The 17148-nt window shown below is 49.9% G+C and overlaps 1 protein-coding gene across 1 annotated transcript in view; it reads left to right on the top strand.

The window, feature by feature from the left end:
- AGAP3 (ArfGAP with GTPase domain, ankyrin repeat and PH domain 3) overlaps positions 1 to 17148 on the top strand; it is a 164554-nt gene that overhangs the window by 129423 nt on the left and 17983 nt on the right. The window contains exon 12 of the mRNA XM_062568600.1: positions 12778 to 12951. Coding sequence (XP_062424584.1) covers positions 12778 to 12951 — 174 coding nt within the window. The remainder of the gene's footprint in view (positions 1 to 12777; positions 12952 to 17148) is intronic.

Genomic DNA, 17148 nt, shown 5'->3' with positions numbered 1-17148 from the left:
TTCTGCTGCTGGACAGCACGAGGTGCCACAGAGCAAAGTGCACAAACCCATTGGTATCAAATGAGGGATAGAGTCATCCTATTCTGGACTTACTCCAGACAGAGATTTTCATACAAATGAACCTTGGTATTCTTAAGGGTCTGTCCAGACCAGGGTGTGTTTTTGCTTTTTGTTCCTTATAGGAGCAGTGCTTGTTCTGTCCAGTGGGGAGAGGTCCCAGGGAAAGATCCTGGAGACCTGTAGAGAAGTTCAAGCTGATCTGCAGTCTCTCTTGATGTTGTATACACGAGGTTATTGTGTTACCATGTACTGGGCAGCCTGTGTGGGCAGAGCAAGCAAGGATGCATTAAACACGTTATGAGTGAACAGCTTCAGAGGTTGTAGGTACCAGCCTGGAAATAAATTTTGCATAATAAAATAAAATATAATTCTAGCTTATCTGAGCTGCCTTTTCAGCTGATTTGTCATGTTGCCTGCCATTCCTGAGCTGTGTGCAGGTGGTTAGAGCTGGTTTTTGAACATTCACATCTTCCTTCCTTTAAATTTTATATCAGACTTGTCTTCCTGCTTCTGGCTGTGAATGCAAATAGTGGCTCATGACATTACAACTTGTCAGTAGTGTTTGCTTCCTACCCCAGTCTTGGTGATCTTTTTTGGACCTTTGTACCTTTACATAATACAATTTCTTTTCTTTTCTTTTTTTTTTTTTTTTTTTTTTTTTTTTTTTTTTTGCATTTTAAACGGTATTACCTGTACATATATTTTCTGTAGGTAGTGGTTTCGTGTCTCTGTAGAAACACTGAGTGGCACCTTTAGTCATGCTGATAGACCAGAAGAGAGATGCAGGAACATCATTCCTTTGTCCATTCCCCACTTCTCGTTCCCAGCACTTGGGTCTATGTGTCTCAGAAGTAGTTTCTGAAGTATTTTTCTATAGCATGTAGGAGAATAAGTTATGTTATCACAGCAATACTCATTGAAGAGTGGCAAGTGGCACTAAAGCTTCCTCAGATTTTTTTAAGTCCTGCTTGTTCAGAGAAGCAATGCAGCCCCCATGCAGATTGCTATAGTTACCCTCAAAATTAAAAATTAATAGTGGCTTAGGTACAAGTAACCTTGACTTTGTTACAGTGGTGTTCAGGCAGAACAAAATTCAAATCAGAAATACAGAATATCAAATACACACACACACACACACACACACACACACACACACACAAATATATATATCTGAGCCAATTTCACAAAGCTGAAAGTAATTATGTGCCAGATCACTTGGGAGAAAGAACTTAAACAAAAAAAAGTGAGGCATAATTAGGAGTTTTTAAAGAACATTTCACTGGATACCAAAAAATCACAGTCAAAAGAAAGGTTGCATTGCTTAAAAATGTATTAATCTGGGTTAAGAGGAGATGAGCTATTCACTCTTTCTCTGCTCAGATAGTGACAGAATGCACAGGAACAGAAGAAAGTGATGGGGAAATAAGCTGTATTGTGTTACTGTGTTTTATACATGTGTGTGTGTATATGTGTATATATGCAAATATATGTAATAATAAAGCAATTGAAATAAATTGAAATTGAAAGCTACAATATACAGATAATTGATAACACAAATATGATAGTGTGTGGCCAGCTAGAATCAGGGATAGATGCTCTCTCTGCCATTTAACCATTTGCCAGAACTCCGCAGACGAACATCCGCTGCGAGTGATTAATTATGAGCAGCCCTCAAAGTGACCCTTTTGGCTTTGTGGAAGGCTTTCTAGCTCCTGGCGTTCCCAGACTTGCTCTGGTTACCGCCACACAAAGGGTTCATTTCACTGCGTTATTTGGGTTCGTTGCGTGTGGAGAAGTAGTGCACCTTGTGCTGACTGGCGTCTTCATGTCATGGCTAGTACCAGTCAGATTTACAGAAGAAAGTAAACGCAGTTTAGCATAGATATGCTCTTGATTAAAAATATAGAAGCAAGGTTACCCATTGGCTCAGAATACCAGCAAACCACAATTGTCAGGTAGAGTTACCCACTCACTTCCTCCACAGGGACATCAGTGCCTCAGCTGATGAGAAAAAACTGGCACTGCACACTGTTCCGGCGAGCTGCTTAGTTTTGGGGACCTCTGTCCAAATCTGTCATATTTACTCCTTTTCCCCAAGAGAGAAAGATGAGTCTCTTTTCTTCTCTGTCATAACTACTTTATTTAAAACAACCTGTGCATCTTGGTTCCTTCTTCCAACATAGATTCAAATGTTCAGCTCGTAATAATTACTGTGTTTCCCGTGTTTTTTTTTCCCTGTTCTGATCTCCAAGGTACAATGTGAAAATGCAGCTGGGTCTCCTTCCCCTCCACAGGAGCTGTTCCACATTTACATTTCAGTTGTGCTCCATGCTTGGTTTGCTTGTAGCTGAAATGGCTGCTTTGTCCGCTGTATTTTGGACGTTGTTATAATATTTTTTAGGTCATAAATCATGAGAATAGTCACTCTTTATACATCTTATCAAGTTCGTAATTGCTAACTTTTACAAATATAAGTGGTGGATTTAGTGTTTGAAGCTCATTTTCCAACTCATCTTCCCCTCTCTTTGTTAGTTTCAGGAGCCTACATTGCCATGGTTGCACAAGGGGATACGGAAAAAGTAACAGAATTAAAGCAGTGAAAGATTTTTCAAGTTTATTAGGAACTAAGAATCCTAAAAAAAAAAAAGAGCATCAATTCATTACTATGTGGAAATTGTAGAGTGGTTAATAAAGAATTAAAAAATAGTGTTTAGTAAATAACTCTGATATTTGAGAAAAAGCAAGATAGTGTATCTTATCACAAAATTATGATGAATTCTTCACATCCCAACTGTAATTAGGAAGCATATTAAGCACCAGGTAGGAAATTTAGACCTATTCAAATCAGCAAGTCTGAATTACTTAATTCAGGAATTTTAGAAGATCTGGTCAAGGTCTTTCTCAGCTGTTAATGGCAACTCTCAGTTTTGGAGTGGGGAGAAATTCTGGAGGGCTTGAATTCCAGGGTTTCTGAGGTCCACAGTATGAGAATAAAGTGATAGGTTGTAAAAGGTTCAGAGAGCAGCTGTAAGAACAATTAAATGATTGTAAAATACACCTTATCATGAAAGATTCAAGGAGCTCAATTTGTTCAGTTTATCAAAGAAAAGGTTAAGAGATTATTTCAACGCCATCTGTAAGTGCCTATATAGGAATAGAAGTTTGATAATAGAGGGCTCTTTATCAAACAAAAATATAGCAAGATCCAATGGCTAATAGTTGAAGCAAGACAATTCCTACTAGAAATAAGGTGCAAATTTTAACAGTGATTAACCATCAGAACAACTTACCAGAGTTGTTGTGATTTCTCCATCACTGGCAATAGCATAATCAAGATTAGAAGATTTTCTAAAAGATATGTTGTAGTTCAGACAGGAAGAGATTAGTGGAAGTCCTATGATGTAATTTTATGTTATGCAGCAAAGATTAGACGTTCACAGGGGTCCTTCTGGCTGTATGTCTGCATCTTCTGTCTAGAGCCCCTTGTGCCGTTCTGGCTGGGTTCTCCTGTTACTCCATAACTCAAGTCACCCTTTCTTGGCGATGAGGCTGCACCATAAGTGGATAAAGCATGCTCCAGCAGGCTCAGCTTGCTCTGGATGGGAATGTGATTCAGCCCAAGTTCAGGCTGGAGTAGGAGTGGGTAGCTGCGGCTGTCTGCAGTTTCCCTGCAGTTTGAATGCTCCTGGTTTCAGAGGATTTTAGGGGCAGCCCTCACAACAGTACATGTGTGCAGGCTGCTCTGTTTTGCTGGATTTCTGCTGGGTTTGCAAATAGTCAGTCACCATCTCAACTAAGGGTGACTTGTGTGTGTGTGTCAGTTTGAGATCTCACCAATAGAGAAACCTGCCCATGATCTCTACTCTGGGGGATGAGAGTATGAAACGATAATCCCATAATGGTCAGCTCTTTCTGTCCTGCTGGAGGCACCCTGTTTTTCCAGTTTCTCAAAGAGGTTCTGGACTATGTAGAACTGTTTCTCCTTTTGGGGTTGGTACCTAGCCTCATACTAACTTTGGTAATAGCTAGGGTGTTATATAATCATTTACCCAAGTGCATTTATCCAAAAATTTGTTCTCCAAATGCAATGCTAAGAAAGGAGAGCGGTTTCCCCTATGTCAGAGCATCTGTGAAGCCCAGTGAAAGGCAGTGACTCCCACTGTGTGCAAGCTGGCAGGTCCTGATGGCCTTGCTCAGAAGCAGAGCTGGGAAACCTCAGTTGCCTGCAGTTTATATCAGTGATTTCACACAGATATTCACTATTGACAGAACTGGTATGGGCATCTGTCATCTCTGAGCATGTTCCACTGAGCCTGCAGTGTATAGGTGCTCAGTGTTGTTGCCATCTCCCAGGAAGAACTTGCTGTTGGTATCTTTCAAATAACATGTCTACATCCCTAGTATTTCTGGTTGATAAATGCTAGCTGGCATATTTTGGGCTCATTAGTGGTAGGAACTGTTCAAGAGGAAGGAACTGATTGTATTTTCAACAAAATAGCATATAGTACTTTGTTCACCAAACCAACCTGATGTAGTCACCTTGGAGTCTGACCCTCTGCTTGGTGGAAGCGAGGACAGCTTTCAGAAACTGTAGGGTACTCCCAGGATGACCACATTCCTATATTCATGGCAGCTGATCATCCTTTGATTAAGAGGGGTGAATTATGTCTTTACCAGCAGGGGTTTTATAGGCAGTCAGCTTAACCAGGCTATTGGCTCTCACTTTCCCCCAAGAACCAGTCGGTCTCTCGGAACTGAAGAGTTTCCCACCAGCTGGAGGTGGATATCCTTCCAGTCCGTTGCTTGTGCTGTCCAGAAGTCATGCACTGGAGTTTGGACCTGCCATGGCTGCCTCACTCGTGCTTCTTTTGAGGAGGCTTTTGAGACATGGTCTGGCTGCAAATACCAACAGAATGCTTTAGAGTCTGTACACTAATGTGAGTTTAAGTAACTGTAGCTTTTAATGGAAAATAAATGTTTAGCAGTTGGCAACAAATAACTTAAAATTTGTTTGGGGGAATGGTAGCTACTGGCTTTTTGGGATATGATTAGGCAGTTACTAGCACTAGTATGTAGTGTGCTAACTGTGCATGCCTGTTGCAGTACAAAAGAAAATAAAGTTTCCCTAGTATCAGAGTGACCACAGTGCTGATCACCATTACCATGTCATACCATCCAGCCTGCAGTCTTTGCTGCAAAGTAGCTGCTTCCACATGCCTGGAGGACGTATGCCTCCTCTTATGCCAGAACAAAACCTGGCACTTTAAAATAAACAACCTGTGCTGTCCTGGGCCCACTGAGCAGGGGTGTATCCCCAAACTGGCGTCCAGCTTGCACCACTTTAAATTTTAGAATGCCTCAGCCCTCAGAAATGAACCAATTTTCCTCCACAGTGTCAGGGCTTGTAACAGCCACTGTCACTCAGCACATCTTGCCTGAGAGAGCAGTGCTGAGATGGAGCAGACCCTCAGTGACTGCTTCCAGAAGCACAACTGCAAGTAACTATCTGACCATGTCTTTAGACCTTATCTCCTGGCCATGTCTCCATGACCTTGAGGAAGTAACAGGAGTGGGGATGGGGTATGAGGGGATCTAAACTCTGACCCTGTAAAAGTCTTAATGCAAAAGATATTGATTATGAGGAAGATTAATCTTAAGGGTTCCCAGGCTCAAAGTCTTGGGACAAATCATTTACAGGTTGTAATAGATATTTTTAGCATATCATCCTTCTGGAGGCATCTGTGTTTTGGTTATTCTTTTTAGGTTCCTGTAGGGGGATCATCACTGTATAACCAGAGCATTTTCTGCCAATGCATTAGGCAGTGTGACTAAATGTGTCATGTGTTGCTTTTCCTCATACTCTCCCCAGAAAGAATAATGCACTGCGTTAGGAAGACTGTTGCCAGCAGGTCGAGGGAGGTGATCCTGCCCCTCTCCTCAGCCCTGGGGAGGCCTCATCTTGAGTACTGTGTCCAGTTCTGGGCTCCCCAGTACAAGAGAGACATGGAGCTACTGGAGAGAGTCCAGCGTAGGGCTACGAAGATGATCAGAGGGCTGGAGCATCTGCCCTATGAGGAACGGCTGTGAGAGCTGGGCCCGTTCAGCCTGGGGAAGAGAAGACTGAGGGGGAATCTTATCAGTGTGTACAAGTACCTGAAGGGAGGGTGTCAAGGGGACGGGGACAAACTCTTTTCAGTTGTCCCATGCGACAGGACAAGACGCAATGGGCAGAAATTGAAGCACAGGAAGTTCCGCCTGACCGTGAGGGGGAATTTCTTCCCTGTGAGAGTGACGGAGCACTGGAACAGGTTGCCCAGAGAGGTTGTGGAGTCTCCTTCTCGGGAGATCTTCAAGGGCCGCCTGGATGCAGCCCTGTCTACCATGCTGTAGGTGACCCTGCTGAGCAGGGAGGTTGGACTAGATGATCTCCAGCAGTCCCTTCCAACCTTACTGATTCTGTGATTCTATGATTCTATGAAGTTTGTTTCAGACAGGTTTTGAAGTTTGCCTAGAATTTTTTTGTAAGGGCACACTGCTCTGTACTTAGGAGAGACAAGACAGGACAAAGCTACATGCCTTGTGCTTAGAATGGAGAGTGGTGAATTCTGTGATGAGCGTTAGTTTCTAGAGGTCTATGCTCCTGTCGTGGCAGCCCCCAGGAAAGCTGGGTAATCTGCAGTTTTGGTGTGCTAGAGCAGTGTAAGTACTGATTATGACTGTCAGTTATGATTGTTCTTGATCTTGGATCAATATCTTAGATATTTCTTAGATATTCTGGGCCTAGGACTTGAAATTCCTTGAAAGGCCTTAAACTTGGCTCGTTACTCTATAAGAAGTCAGCATAAAACACAGAGGGTGGGTTTGATATGCCTCCAGCAGTTTATGTTTCTGGGAGATATAAAAACATAGAAGCAGTCATAACTGAGACAGGCTAAGCACCCAGCTAGCTGTGTATCTTTTTCTCCAGGAGCAGCCCAAAACCAGATGTTATCACTGCATCACTCTGTGCTGATGGTTACTTCATACACAGATAAATAATGCTTTGGGATAATCCATCTGAGAAATGATGGAAGTGTGAACAACTGAGGCCAAGTTGTATCCACCAGATGAGGCCAAGTCTACTTGTTCAGGCAAAAACGATGATCCATCTGCAACTAATTGTGCTGTGCCAGAACATAGCGTCAGTGAGGAAATTGAGACTGAGGCTAACTCTAGACAACATTGATGGGTTCATTAGTCTTGGCCTTCAGATTTTGCTTTAGCAGCAAACTTCTCAAAGTGTTTCCTCTACCAACCTCACTTCTGTCTTGCTCAAGTTCAGATAATCTTGTCCAACCAAGCCATCCTCATTGTAGTAAAGTAGCTGATGTGGTGAAGCACAGGCAGAGCAGTATTTCTTTGCCAACTGACCAGTTGTCCTGTTGGCCACCCTTTAAAGCTGAATAAATCCAGCAGGAGAGAACCGTTCCCTTTGAGTTATCAGCAGCGAGGGAGTCTAATGATGTGAAGATATTTTTATATTGCAGTCTGCTGTGTGTATTGGTCAAGAGAGAATGAACCTTCATGACCCTATCCCCTTTCTCAGGTTGAAGCAGCAGTATTTCTTGGCAGTGTCAAACATAGCAAAAAGGTTAGACCAGACAGTAATCATGGATATCTGTCCTGTGTCTGCTGGTGCACAGAGCATATCCGTCTGTACAGCTGACAAGAGTTTTTCTTCCATATCCTGGCCAGAAGGCAGACACCATGCCTCACTGTGCACAGCTCAAAAATGGGGTGGTTGGATGCTGGTGGTAGGCAGTAGAGCTGATGAGTACAGGCTTGATTTCTCCATTTCTGGTCAAGATGTAGTATGTTCAGGGAAGAGAAGAAATATTCCTTTCCTGAATGAGGCTGTGGGTATTTCTGTATTGCTTCTATTTAGAAAAATGTGTGACTTAGCAGATCTATTCACTTTGAATTGTTATTACTGGCAATCTCTGTTAGCTCAGGACAGCAGGATGCAGGATGTGTGCAGTTAGATTCATAAGGTTAGTATGAATGGAAAGCCACCTTTGCTTTTTTGTGCCTGTTTCCACTTGAATTAATTTTTTAAGGTGCTATGTTGTGCATGAGGTTCTAGGTGAGGTGTCATCCCAGCTTTGTGCAGAAGGTGTGCATGCTTCCCAGTTCTGCAAGACACACCTTATCTTGCACATTTGGGATCACATTTGGCTTTCCAACTATGTCGGTGCTGTGGCTCAGTCCTACTGTGGTGGAGTAATTGCAGAATCCCTTCTTCACTGGTATTTCCAGTCAAGGAGCTGTGCTCAGTGCAGACATTCTCATCATTACGGTGTGATCCAAATCCCATGGAAACCAGTAAGTACTTTCCAAGGATTTTCTGAATCAGGCCCATTAGTTCCAGAGTGCACATATTTGCGCTCTGTGCTAGCTAAATTTTATTGTGTTTTTGTTACCTCACTTCTCAAAGCCATACAGTCCTGTATGATATTTTCATCTCCTTGGTACTGGCAGTGCTTCCAACTTAATGTTACATAGAAATTTTATGAGAACACATACTATTTTGCCCAAATTGCTACTGAAAACATTGAATTAGATTTGTCCAAAGATCCTAAAGTGACTCTGCAAATGATCTTCCTCCCATCTGATAATGCCCCTTTTTGTTAATTCACCTTTATCCAGGTCTGTGTGTATCCACGCTTTAATGAAGAAATTCTGGTTTGCATTGTACTGAGTGTTTTGCCTGGTCATTCTGTCCACTCTTAGAAAAATAATGATTACTGTTGTGTAATCAATTAGGCATCATAAAGGAATCATAAAGCCTTGCCTGCTGGTGAGGTCACACTAACATGTCTACAAGAATCTCTTTTTTTCAGTTTTTGAGGTAACAGTGATTGGAAGAACTTTGCTCGAGGGGCTGTAGGAGACTTTGGCTCAGAGAGGGAGGTATTTTGCATATAGCCTTTTGTTTATCTTTCACTTTGTTTCCCTAACTTAAAAGTTGGTGGTGTCACTTGCAGAGGGATGTAATTTCTGAAGGCTCTAGTCTTGTGGGGGGCGCCTCACCTGGGCCAAGGCAGAGGTAGGCACCCACAAGAGCAGTAAGCTAAGGGCACAGCAGAGCTGTGAGGACATTTCTCTGCAGCCAGGCAAATCCAGGTGCCCAGTGTAACGTTAGGGAAGCTCCTGGAGAGACTGTAAAGGCTGATTGAAGTTCTTTGGGAAATCATTTTCAAAGTAGCAGTGACGTTCACTGCCAGGAAGGCAGGGTCAGACTACAGACAGGACTAGCATTGGCTTCCTGTTGGATGCCGAGCGGGTGCTGTGGGCAAAAGCAGTGCGTGATGTGGAGCCCCCGTGCTGGCAGTAGCCTTCCTGGCCACGTGCTCTTCTCAGCACACTCGGCTCCATGGAGGCTGGCACAGTCGAGGCGCGTTGGCCACTGCTTGCCCTGGCAGGGTGGTCTGCTGCGGTGGCCCGAGGCAGGCTGACCTGTGCTGGAAGAAGGCTCCAGCTCTGGACTTAGCAGTCTCGGTGCAAAGGGGCAAAGCCGCGGTGTGTCCTCCTCAACCTTCATTTCCTACTGTCAGTGCTCAAGTGCCCACTACCTTTCCCTGTACAACACTCAGTGTCTGTCACAAAACCGAAGAGGTCCCTGGCTGGGGGGGCACACTGGAGAGGGCAACCTGGGCCTCGGCAGGGAGTGCCATGTCCCTGCCCGAGAGCAGGGACAAGGGGTTGAGTTGGGTTGGGGTTGGGGTTGAGGAAGCCGGTCCTTTCCTGGGAGGAGAGGCACATGCCTGAAGGCTGGGCTGGGTGGGAGGTAAATGAAGGGGCTTGGCCACCCTGGGGCTCTGCAGCGTTTCCCCTCTGCTAGAGGAGCCGCTCCCAGGCCCCCGCGCCCCCCCGCTGCTCGCCCCTCGCTGGGTGGTGGAAGCTCTCGCGCGGGACAGCAGCCCTGCCGTAGCACGCAGGCAGCCCGCCGTGCCATCCCCAGACGCAGCTCTGCCCTGTCCCGGGAGAGCAGTACCATCCCTGCTCTGACAGCAGCCAGCTCCCTCTCGCAAGGAGGTGAGAGGAGATGGATGCGGCAGTCAGGAGCAGAGCTCCAGCTAATTACCCTTCCGAGTGTGTCTTGTAAATTAAGGGCTAATTAGAGGCAAAGTCAGTGTCATGGTTTTACACGTGTTTCTGTGGCGCTGAACAAGGGGAAGGGAGGGGGAAGCATGCAGCAGCCCGTCTCCCAGCAGATGAGCCCGCAACTGCCAGTGCCTGCCCATGCCTGGGCAGGGGACTTGGCGGTGTGCTGGGCATCACGGGCAGGGGCTGTGGTGGTACTGGGCAGGGAACATGGTGGTGCTGGTCATCACGGGCAGGGGACATGGCAGTGCTGGGCATCACAGGCAGGGGGACTTGGTGGTGCCTGGGCAGAGGATGTGGCAGTGTCTTGGGCAACCTGGGCAGGGGATGCGGTGGTTCCCAGGCAGGGGGATGTGACAGAGCTGGGCAGCACGGGCAGGGGGATGTGGAGGTGCCCTGTGCAGGGGGATGTGATGGAGCTGGGGCAGCGCAGGCAGGGGGATGGGCAGGGGCAGGAGGACTGGACCGGGCAGGGGCGGGGGCGCTTGGCGATGCCAGGGACCAGACTAGGCAGGAGCAGGGGGACATGGTGGTGCTGGGGATAGGACCAGGCAGGGTAAGGGGGACATGGCAGTGCCGGGGACCGGACTGGACAGGGTCAGGGGGACGTGGCAGTGCCGGGGACCAGAGCGGGCAGGGGCAGGGCGATGGGGCGGTGCTGGGGACCGGACCAGACAGGGTCAGGGGGATGTGGCGGTGCTGGGGACCGGACCAGACAGGGGCAGGGGATGTGGTGGTGCCAGGGACCGGACTGGGCAGGCCCATGCCGAGCGCTGAGCCGCTGTGTGTGCGTTGTGGTGGGTGGGACGGGCAGACAGGGCGCTGAGCGGCAGTGGCAGAGGAAGGTGGGGTTTGGCCCAGGCCGGTGCTCAGGTGAGGACCAAGACTCTGTTCCTTATGGAAGGCCCAGACACGCTGCACAGGAGAGCAAAACGGGGCTGGTTTTGTGCAGTGACAGTGCAGTCAGATGGGCTGCTCTGACCGTAGTGGATTCAACCGAGGAACTGCTCGTGCAAGTGTTCACCTGAACACTGCCCAGCTGGCTCCTGTGCAAGGATCCTGTTTAAATGCCGGTGCCAGGGAAGAAGTGGCTGCACTTGTGTTCAGCGCGGCTCGCTGCACGGCGCAGGGCCGGCAGCGCTGGCAGCAGCTGAGGGCAGGGCTGGGGCAGGCTGTGCTGCTGCGGAGCAGCTCCCTTGTGCTGCCCAGCCCCGGTCCCAGCTCAGGCGGATGGGCAGGTGGAGGAGTCCCAGCTCAAGGTCTGCACCTTGGGGTGCAGCACGAGGAAAGGAGATTCAGCCTGGAGGAAGGGCTGGTTCGCTCGCCCCAGAGCCCCGGGCCCATCTCATCCGCAGGGCCCTTGCAGCAGCAGTGGCTGGGATTGGATGCTGAAGGGAAAGTGCAAAGAAGGGCTTGTAGTGGGCAGATGTGGGGAAATCCCTCTAGGGCAGCATGTTCCTCCTTAACAGACTGCCTGCAGCCTTGAGCAGCAAGATTTTCACTCCCTCTCAAAGCTGCTATGTTTACTATTCTGAAAATCCCAGGTATTCCTGTACCTGGATTGGTTCCTGTCCAATTTTGAGTCTCTTAGTGATCTTGCCCTCCCTGGCTGCCCCTAGTCCCCAAACCATTCATCTTCCAGGAGTTCAAGCTCCTGGGCAGCAGCTCGAGGGGCTTCCAGGCAAGGGGAGGAGGCATTCCCCCCCTCAATTCCCACCTCAGCCCTCTGCTCCCCTGCTTTTTCCTTCCAGGTTCTCCAGCTCATTCTCCATTTACTTTTAGTGCTGCCACCATGTTTGTGGTTTTTGCCAGGGACCCACGAGCGGTAAAGACAAGGAGTGAAGGTGGGCGCGTGGGTTATGGGGTGGATTTATGTTTGTGCAGCTGTCTTTTGGCCCTAGTGAGGATTGTGAGCAGACCGTGAACTCCAGCTCCGAACTGTGGTGGAGGGGGGAGATGTGCTTCGGGATGCCAGTCTGAGATGTAACAAGGGGGGAGTTTGTTGGGGGAGACCACTGGGAGTTGGTGGGGACTGTGTGAGCGTGTGTGTGTATGTGTGCCCGCCTGGGACGTGGTAGGGCTGGACGTGCAGGTACGTGCCTGGCCAGGGTGGGAGAGGAGCTCTGTGTGCGTATGATGGGAGCCCCGCTGGGGCACATAGATGGCTGCATGTATGGAGGTCTTTGCCTTGTGAGGGACCCAGTTACGAATTGGCATCTCTTGCTGGGGTGTGCTGTGTGTCCACACCAGCTGCCTGGCCAGAGATGACCCTGGGAGTCCTGCATGTAGCTGGCTCACTCCTAGGCCAGCCATGCATTTTGGGGGTGCCAAGGTGCGATCTACCAGTCTGGGTCTCCCACTGTGAAATGGTGTGTGCAGGGCAATGCTGTTTGCACAGGCAGCACATCTGGGGGTGACGGGCTGGCACCCATTGGGAGAGGAGAGCCAGGTGGTCCCTGGCCTCCAGCAGGGCCGCCCAGGGACCTGTCACAGCAGGCACAGGACAGCTCTGTCTTGCTCCACTGTGCTTCAGAGTGGCAGTCGGCATGTGCTAAGTTCATGGCTCTCTTGCAGGTGCTCCCCATTCAACCAGCAGCACCTCGCTGCACTCAGAGCGGTCCATCAGCGGCATCAACCTGGTGGGCTTCAGCTCCAAGCCAGACGGCATGCACCAGCGCTCCTACTCCGTCTCCAGCGCGGACCAGTGGAACGAGGCCGTGGCCATCCCCAGCAGCTGCCCCAACCCCTGTGAGTAGCTCTTCTGACCTGGCTCCTCTCAACTACAGTGAAGGGAAGGGTTATTTTGGCAATGGGGGGGCTGGCCTGAGCTCTGCTCCTGTGGCTGTGACAGCATTGGTTCAGCATGTCAGGCAGTCTTTTGGCTCTTGTTGGGACTGTCCACCTTTGGGAGGGCCAGCAGGCTGTGCCCGGGCCGGGGGGACACATGCGCAGAAGCGCTGCTGCCGGGCGTGGGAGCAGCCTTTCCCTGCCGAGGGATGCCCCGACCTTTCCTCCGACTGCCCACGTACAGCTCACTGGACAAGAAGCAGCCAGGACTTTCTCCCATCTCTGCTCCTCATCAGCACCCCCATCCCCCAGGTTCTGGGATAGTTGAATGAATACGAGTAATTCCTGTCTCCTGTGCACACACCGACTGCGTCCCACCCCCTCCCCCCACGCTCACTCGCTCTCTGTGATGTTTCAGGACAGTTGAGTGAATTAAAATAATTCATACATTTCCCAACGTAGCCACTTTGCCGAATTGGAAAATAAATGCTTTTGTGCTGCATTCATCACTCCTTCGTTCCTGGCTCTGACGCCGCACTAAAAAAGCAGTTAAATGCACATCAAGAGTGGAGGAGCCATTTCCATGCCTGCTCGCCCCTTGTAGTTCTCATTAGCGCGGCAGCCGCCCCCCCGCTCGGTCCCAGGGGCTTTCGCAGTTTAAAGAGAGCCTCTTTATGATCATTACCGGAGTCCGACTGTGCGGGCGCCATTTGCAGCTGAGGAGGCTCCTCATTTGTAACTGTGAAAAACTATCAATTTCAGCGCGCCTGATGCAGCGGCTCCATCATTGGCCCCATCAGCTCCCTGCTGGAAGCGAATTAATCAGACTGTTACTGCTGATGGGGCAGCACAGGCGACGGGAGCGGAAGGGCGCAGCTCTGAGCATTAATGTGCCGGCAGCCCTCGCCCCCGCCCCTCGCACGGACACGGGTGCAGCGGAGCCAGCGCTGCTCCGCCAGCACCAGCAGAATCGAGGTGCGGGAGCAGGGCCTGCGCTGCGCTGCCAGAGCACGGTCCGGGAGCTCGGCAGGGCCGGCCCCTGCGCCGGCAGCGGCTGCTGCCTGGCATGTCGCCCCTTCCCACCCGCGGGAAGCGCTCGCCCCAGTTGCAGGAGCATCCTCCGTGCTGTGCAGCAGCTGCGTGTGTTGCCCTCGTGCACACACGCACACACAGGCAGAGGTGCAGACTGTGCTCACATCCCTCCATGCACACGTGCATGATGTGGTTCACCCCTCTGGACAGGGCCGGTGGAGTGGGCTGCCCGGGCGGCCGCTCCAACAAGAGGCCTTGTGGCAGGTGCCAGCTCTTTGCTGCAGTCCCGCTGCAGAGGCCAGGTGTCTGGAGCGGCTGGGCTTTGAGCTTTGCCTGCCCTGGCACTGTCCTGAACACACAGAGAGCACGTTGGCCGCTCTGCTCCCACTCCGTGCGAGAGCCTTCTGTGTTTGCTGCCACCCAAAGAGATCTACCTATTTCATGCAAAGTAACCCGGAGATTGATACAAATAGGAAGTGAGATGCTACTGCTTCTCCCAGTGACATGAAGCGGGTGAGATGTCGACGTAGTGCTAATTGTATGTCTCAAGCACTGATAGCTGCCTGCCTGCTCCCCAGGGAGTCCCCGCTCCACAGGCAGTCGTGCACCAGCCCCACAGCACTGCAGCTGGGGCTGCCTGTCCTGCTGTTAGCCATCCAGAGACAGGCAGCTGGGAAGATGTGCTAGGGGTCTGCTGCTCCAGGACAGTCAGACCCACTTTCTTCGGGGTTTCTGGAGCAGTGGCATAGCCAATTGCCCTACTAAGAGCCAGACAATCTGTCACTTGTACTTTGGCAGGGAAACAGCGATTTCCTTCCTCCCAGTGTCTGTATCCCATTCTCAGGACTGCTCAGGACTCTCAAAGGAAAGGCTGGGGCCAGGGAGATCTCCTGGAGCCTGGCCCTTGGGAGGGCGAGCAGAGGGCTATCCCTGGGCACCTTCCCCATTGGCTGCAGCAGCCCCGAGCTGCACTCTTAGATCCTGGCTCTCTGGGCCAAGTGTTTCAGCAGTGCGCAGGAAAATTGGGTTCTCGGAGTCATGAGAGAGGAGGCTGCTGGGGTGGAAAGGCTCCCAAGTACAGTGGGCCTGGCTAAGCAACGCAACTGCCTCTCCGCTCCAGCATGCCTGTACACACAGCTGAACCATACTCCTCGCGTTCAATTATGCTGCTGGGTCTGTGCAGCCAGATCCAACTTTTCTCCTCTGTGTTTCCAGCTGTTAACTGCAGAGCAGGGTGAGGAATATTTTTCTGCTTGGAGCCAAATAGTTTTCTCAGATACTTGCAGGGATATACAGAGAATGCAGACTGACATTATAGCAGCTGGAGATGAACTGTCTCCTTTGGTTGCATCTTGGAGAAGTGTGAGGTAAGCTGTCATGTAAACACACTCCAGCATATTTTATGTTTTTCCTTTTGGGAGAACCACTGTGGCCCACCTGTGGGCACCAATGAGCTGCCCTTAACCTCAAGGTGGCTTTAAGGAAGGAACTAGGACGCACCACATATGTCTGTGGATGGATTCTACCTCCAGGTTCCTATGGGGAGATGGGGACCTGGAAATCCTTGAATGGATCAGAGAACCTCACCTCTGTGGTGCTGGGGAAAAGCAGGAAGCATAACCTGTATCTGAAAAAGTCATACATGATCTCAAGGAGGCAGCGTGTTTCACAGTCTTGCCCATTGCATTGCAGTCCCATCCCCATCCTGTTAGAGCCCCTGGAAGTCCCCAGACCCCACTGCTGTGGCCTTTGGCCGTTGGGCAGTAGGAAGCGCAGGGATACTGGTAAGCTCTGCTTGTGCATAGTGGGAGGTGCTGGGCTCACCGCAGCCTGCTGGAGCTGCAGAAGGGCACGAACCCTTGCGCTCAGCCTGGAGGGGTGCAGCATGCAGGCGGGAGCACCATTTCGCCCTGGGGATGCTGTAGTGAGCAGGTGGGCAGCAGAGGCAGGATGGAGGCACCATGTGTAGCCTCAGACAAGAAAAGTTCAGGTCTCCTGCGACATCCAGGCTGAGAGCTGTGTGTTCCTCACACCTGCTCTAAACATAGTCCTGTTGGTTGATCTTAGTAATTTATATATATAAAAATGGAGTCTAATTTTATTGGATTTATCTCTCTTAATTGTCAACTATGAACCATTTCCCGGTGGATGAGTAGCAGCAGAAAAACCCCGCCAGTATGTGTTATAGTAGAAACTAGAGGAGGAAAAGCTCTGACGCTGTGTCCTCTCCTGGCTTTGGCTAGGGGGGGACACATCAGCTGTAATCTCAGACTTTCAAATGGGACTGCTCCTTGCTGCTGGCTGTAGCCCTCTTCATCCCAGTGCTAGCTGTTTATCTCACTAGAGACAAGCCATACCCCAGAGAGCCTAGTTTCACTGAACCAGGCTGAAGAAGGAGAGTAGAAACTAGAGAGGGACACAGGGCTTGCCAAGTCACTGGCAGCCCTGACTGCTGGAGGGTGCTGCCCTTGTTAGACACTGTGATTGCTTTCTTAATTTCAGGTGCTACAGAACATGAAAATTGGAGGTTAGTAGTTGATAGGAGACATGAGGTTGTTGCAAAGAGGACAGGGAGCTGCCCCGGATAGAAACGCCACGGGCACTGAGTCACTGTACGTTTCCTGCGGGTGGGTGGACGCGGGAGAGGCACGAGTGCATTTCGGAGAGGGTTAACAGTGCAGCGAGGGCTCCTGTGCCTCGTTGCTTTCCCCGGAGTCTGCATTTTTATGCTGATTGGAAGCCTGCGCTGTGTGTGCTGCTGAAATTGAATGTCAGGCTTTTGATTTTGTTGCTGGTCTCTAATGAAATTTGACATTTAATGGTGAGTGCAGCGGCAGCGTGTGTGTGTGTGATCGGAGCTTGATTAGCGCGCTCTAATTGACAGTAATTAGGCAGCTCCCTGATTGTTTCTAATTCTGCTATTAATTGTAAGGAACAGTATGATTGAGGATAAATTTGGTGCGTTGCTGCTGGGGATGCAGCTTCTTCAGCTCCGTATCGGAAGCCTATTGAGACCATCATGCTTAGGTTCCTGTGTGTGGCAACCACCGTCACTTCGGCTGGCGGAGCGGCACCAAGAGGGAGACGTGCGCCCGCAGCAGGGACACAGGTGCCGGGCAGGACCCG

The sequence above is a fragment of the Rhea pennata genome, chromosome 2, assembly GCF_028389875.1.
Source record: "Rhea pennata isolate bPtePen1 chromosome 2, bPtePen1.pri, whole genome shotgun sequence".
Lineage (NCBI taxonomy): Eukaryota > Metazoa > Chordata > Aves > Rheiformes > Rheidae > Rhea > Rhea pennata.
The sequence above is the reverse complement of the archived record's forward strand: the minus strand, read 5'-3'. Positions and strand labels throughout refer to the sequence as shown.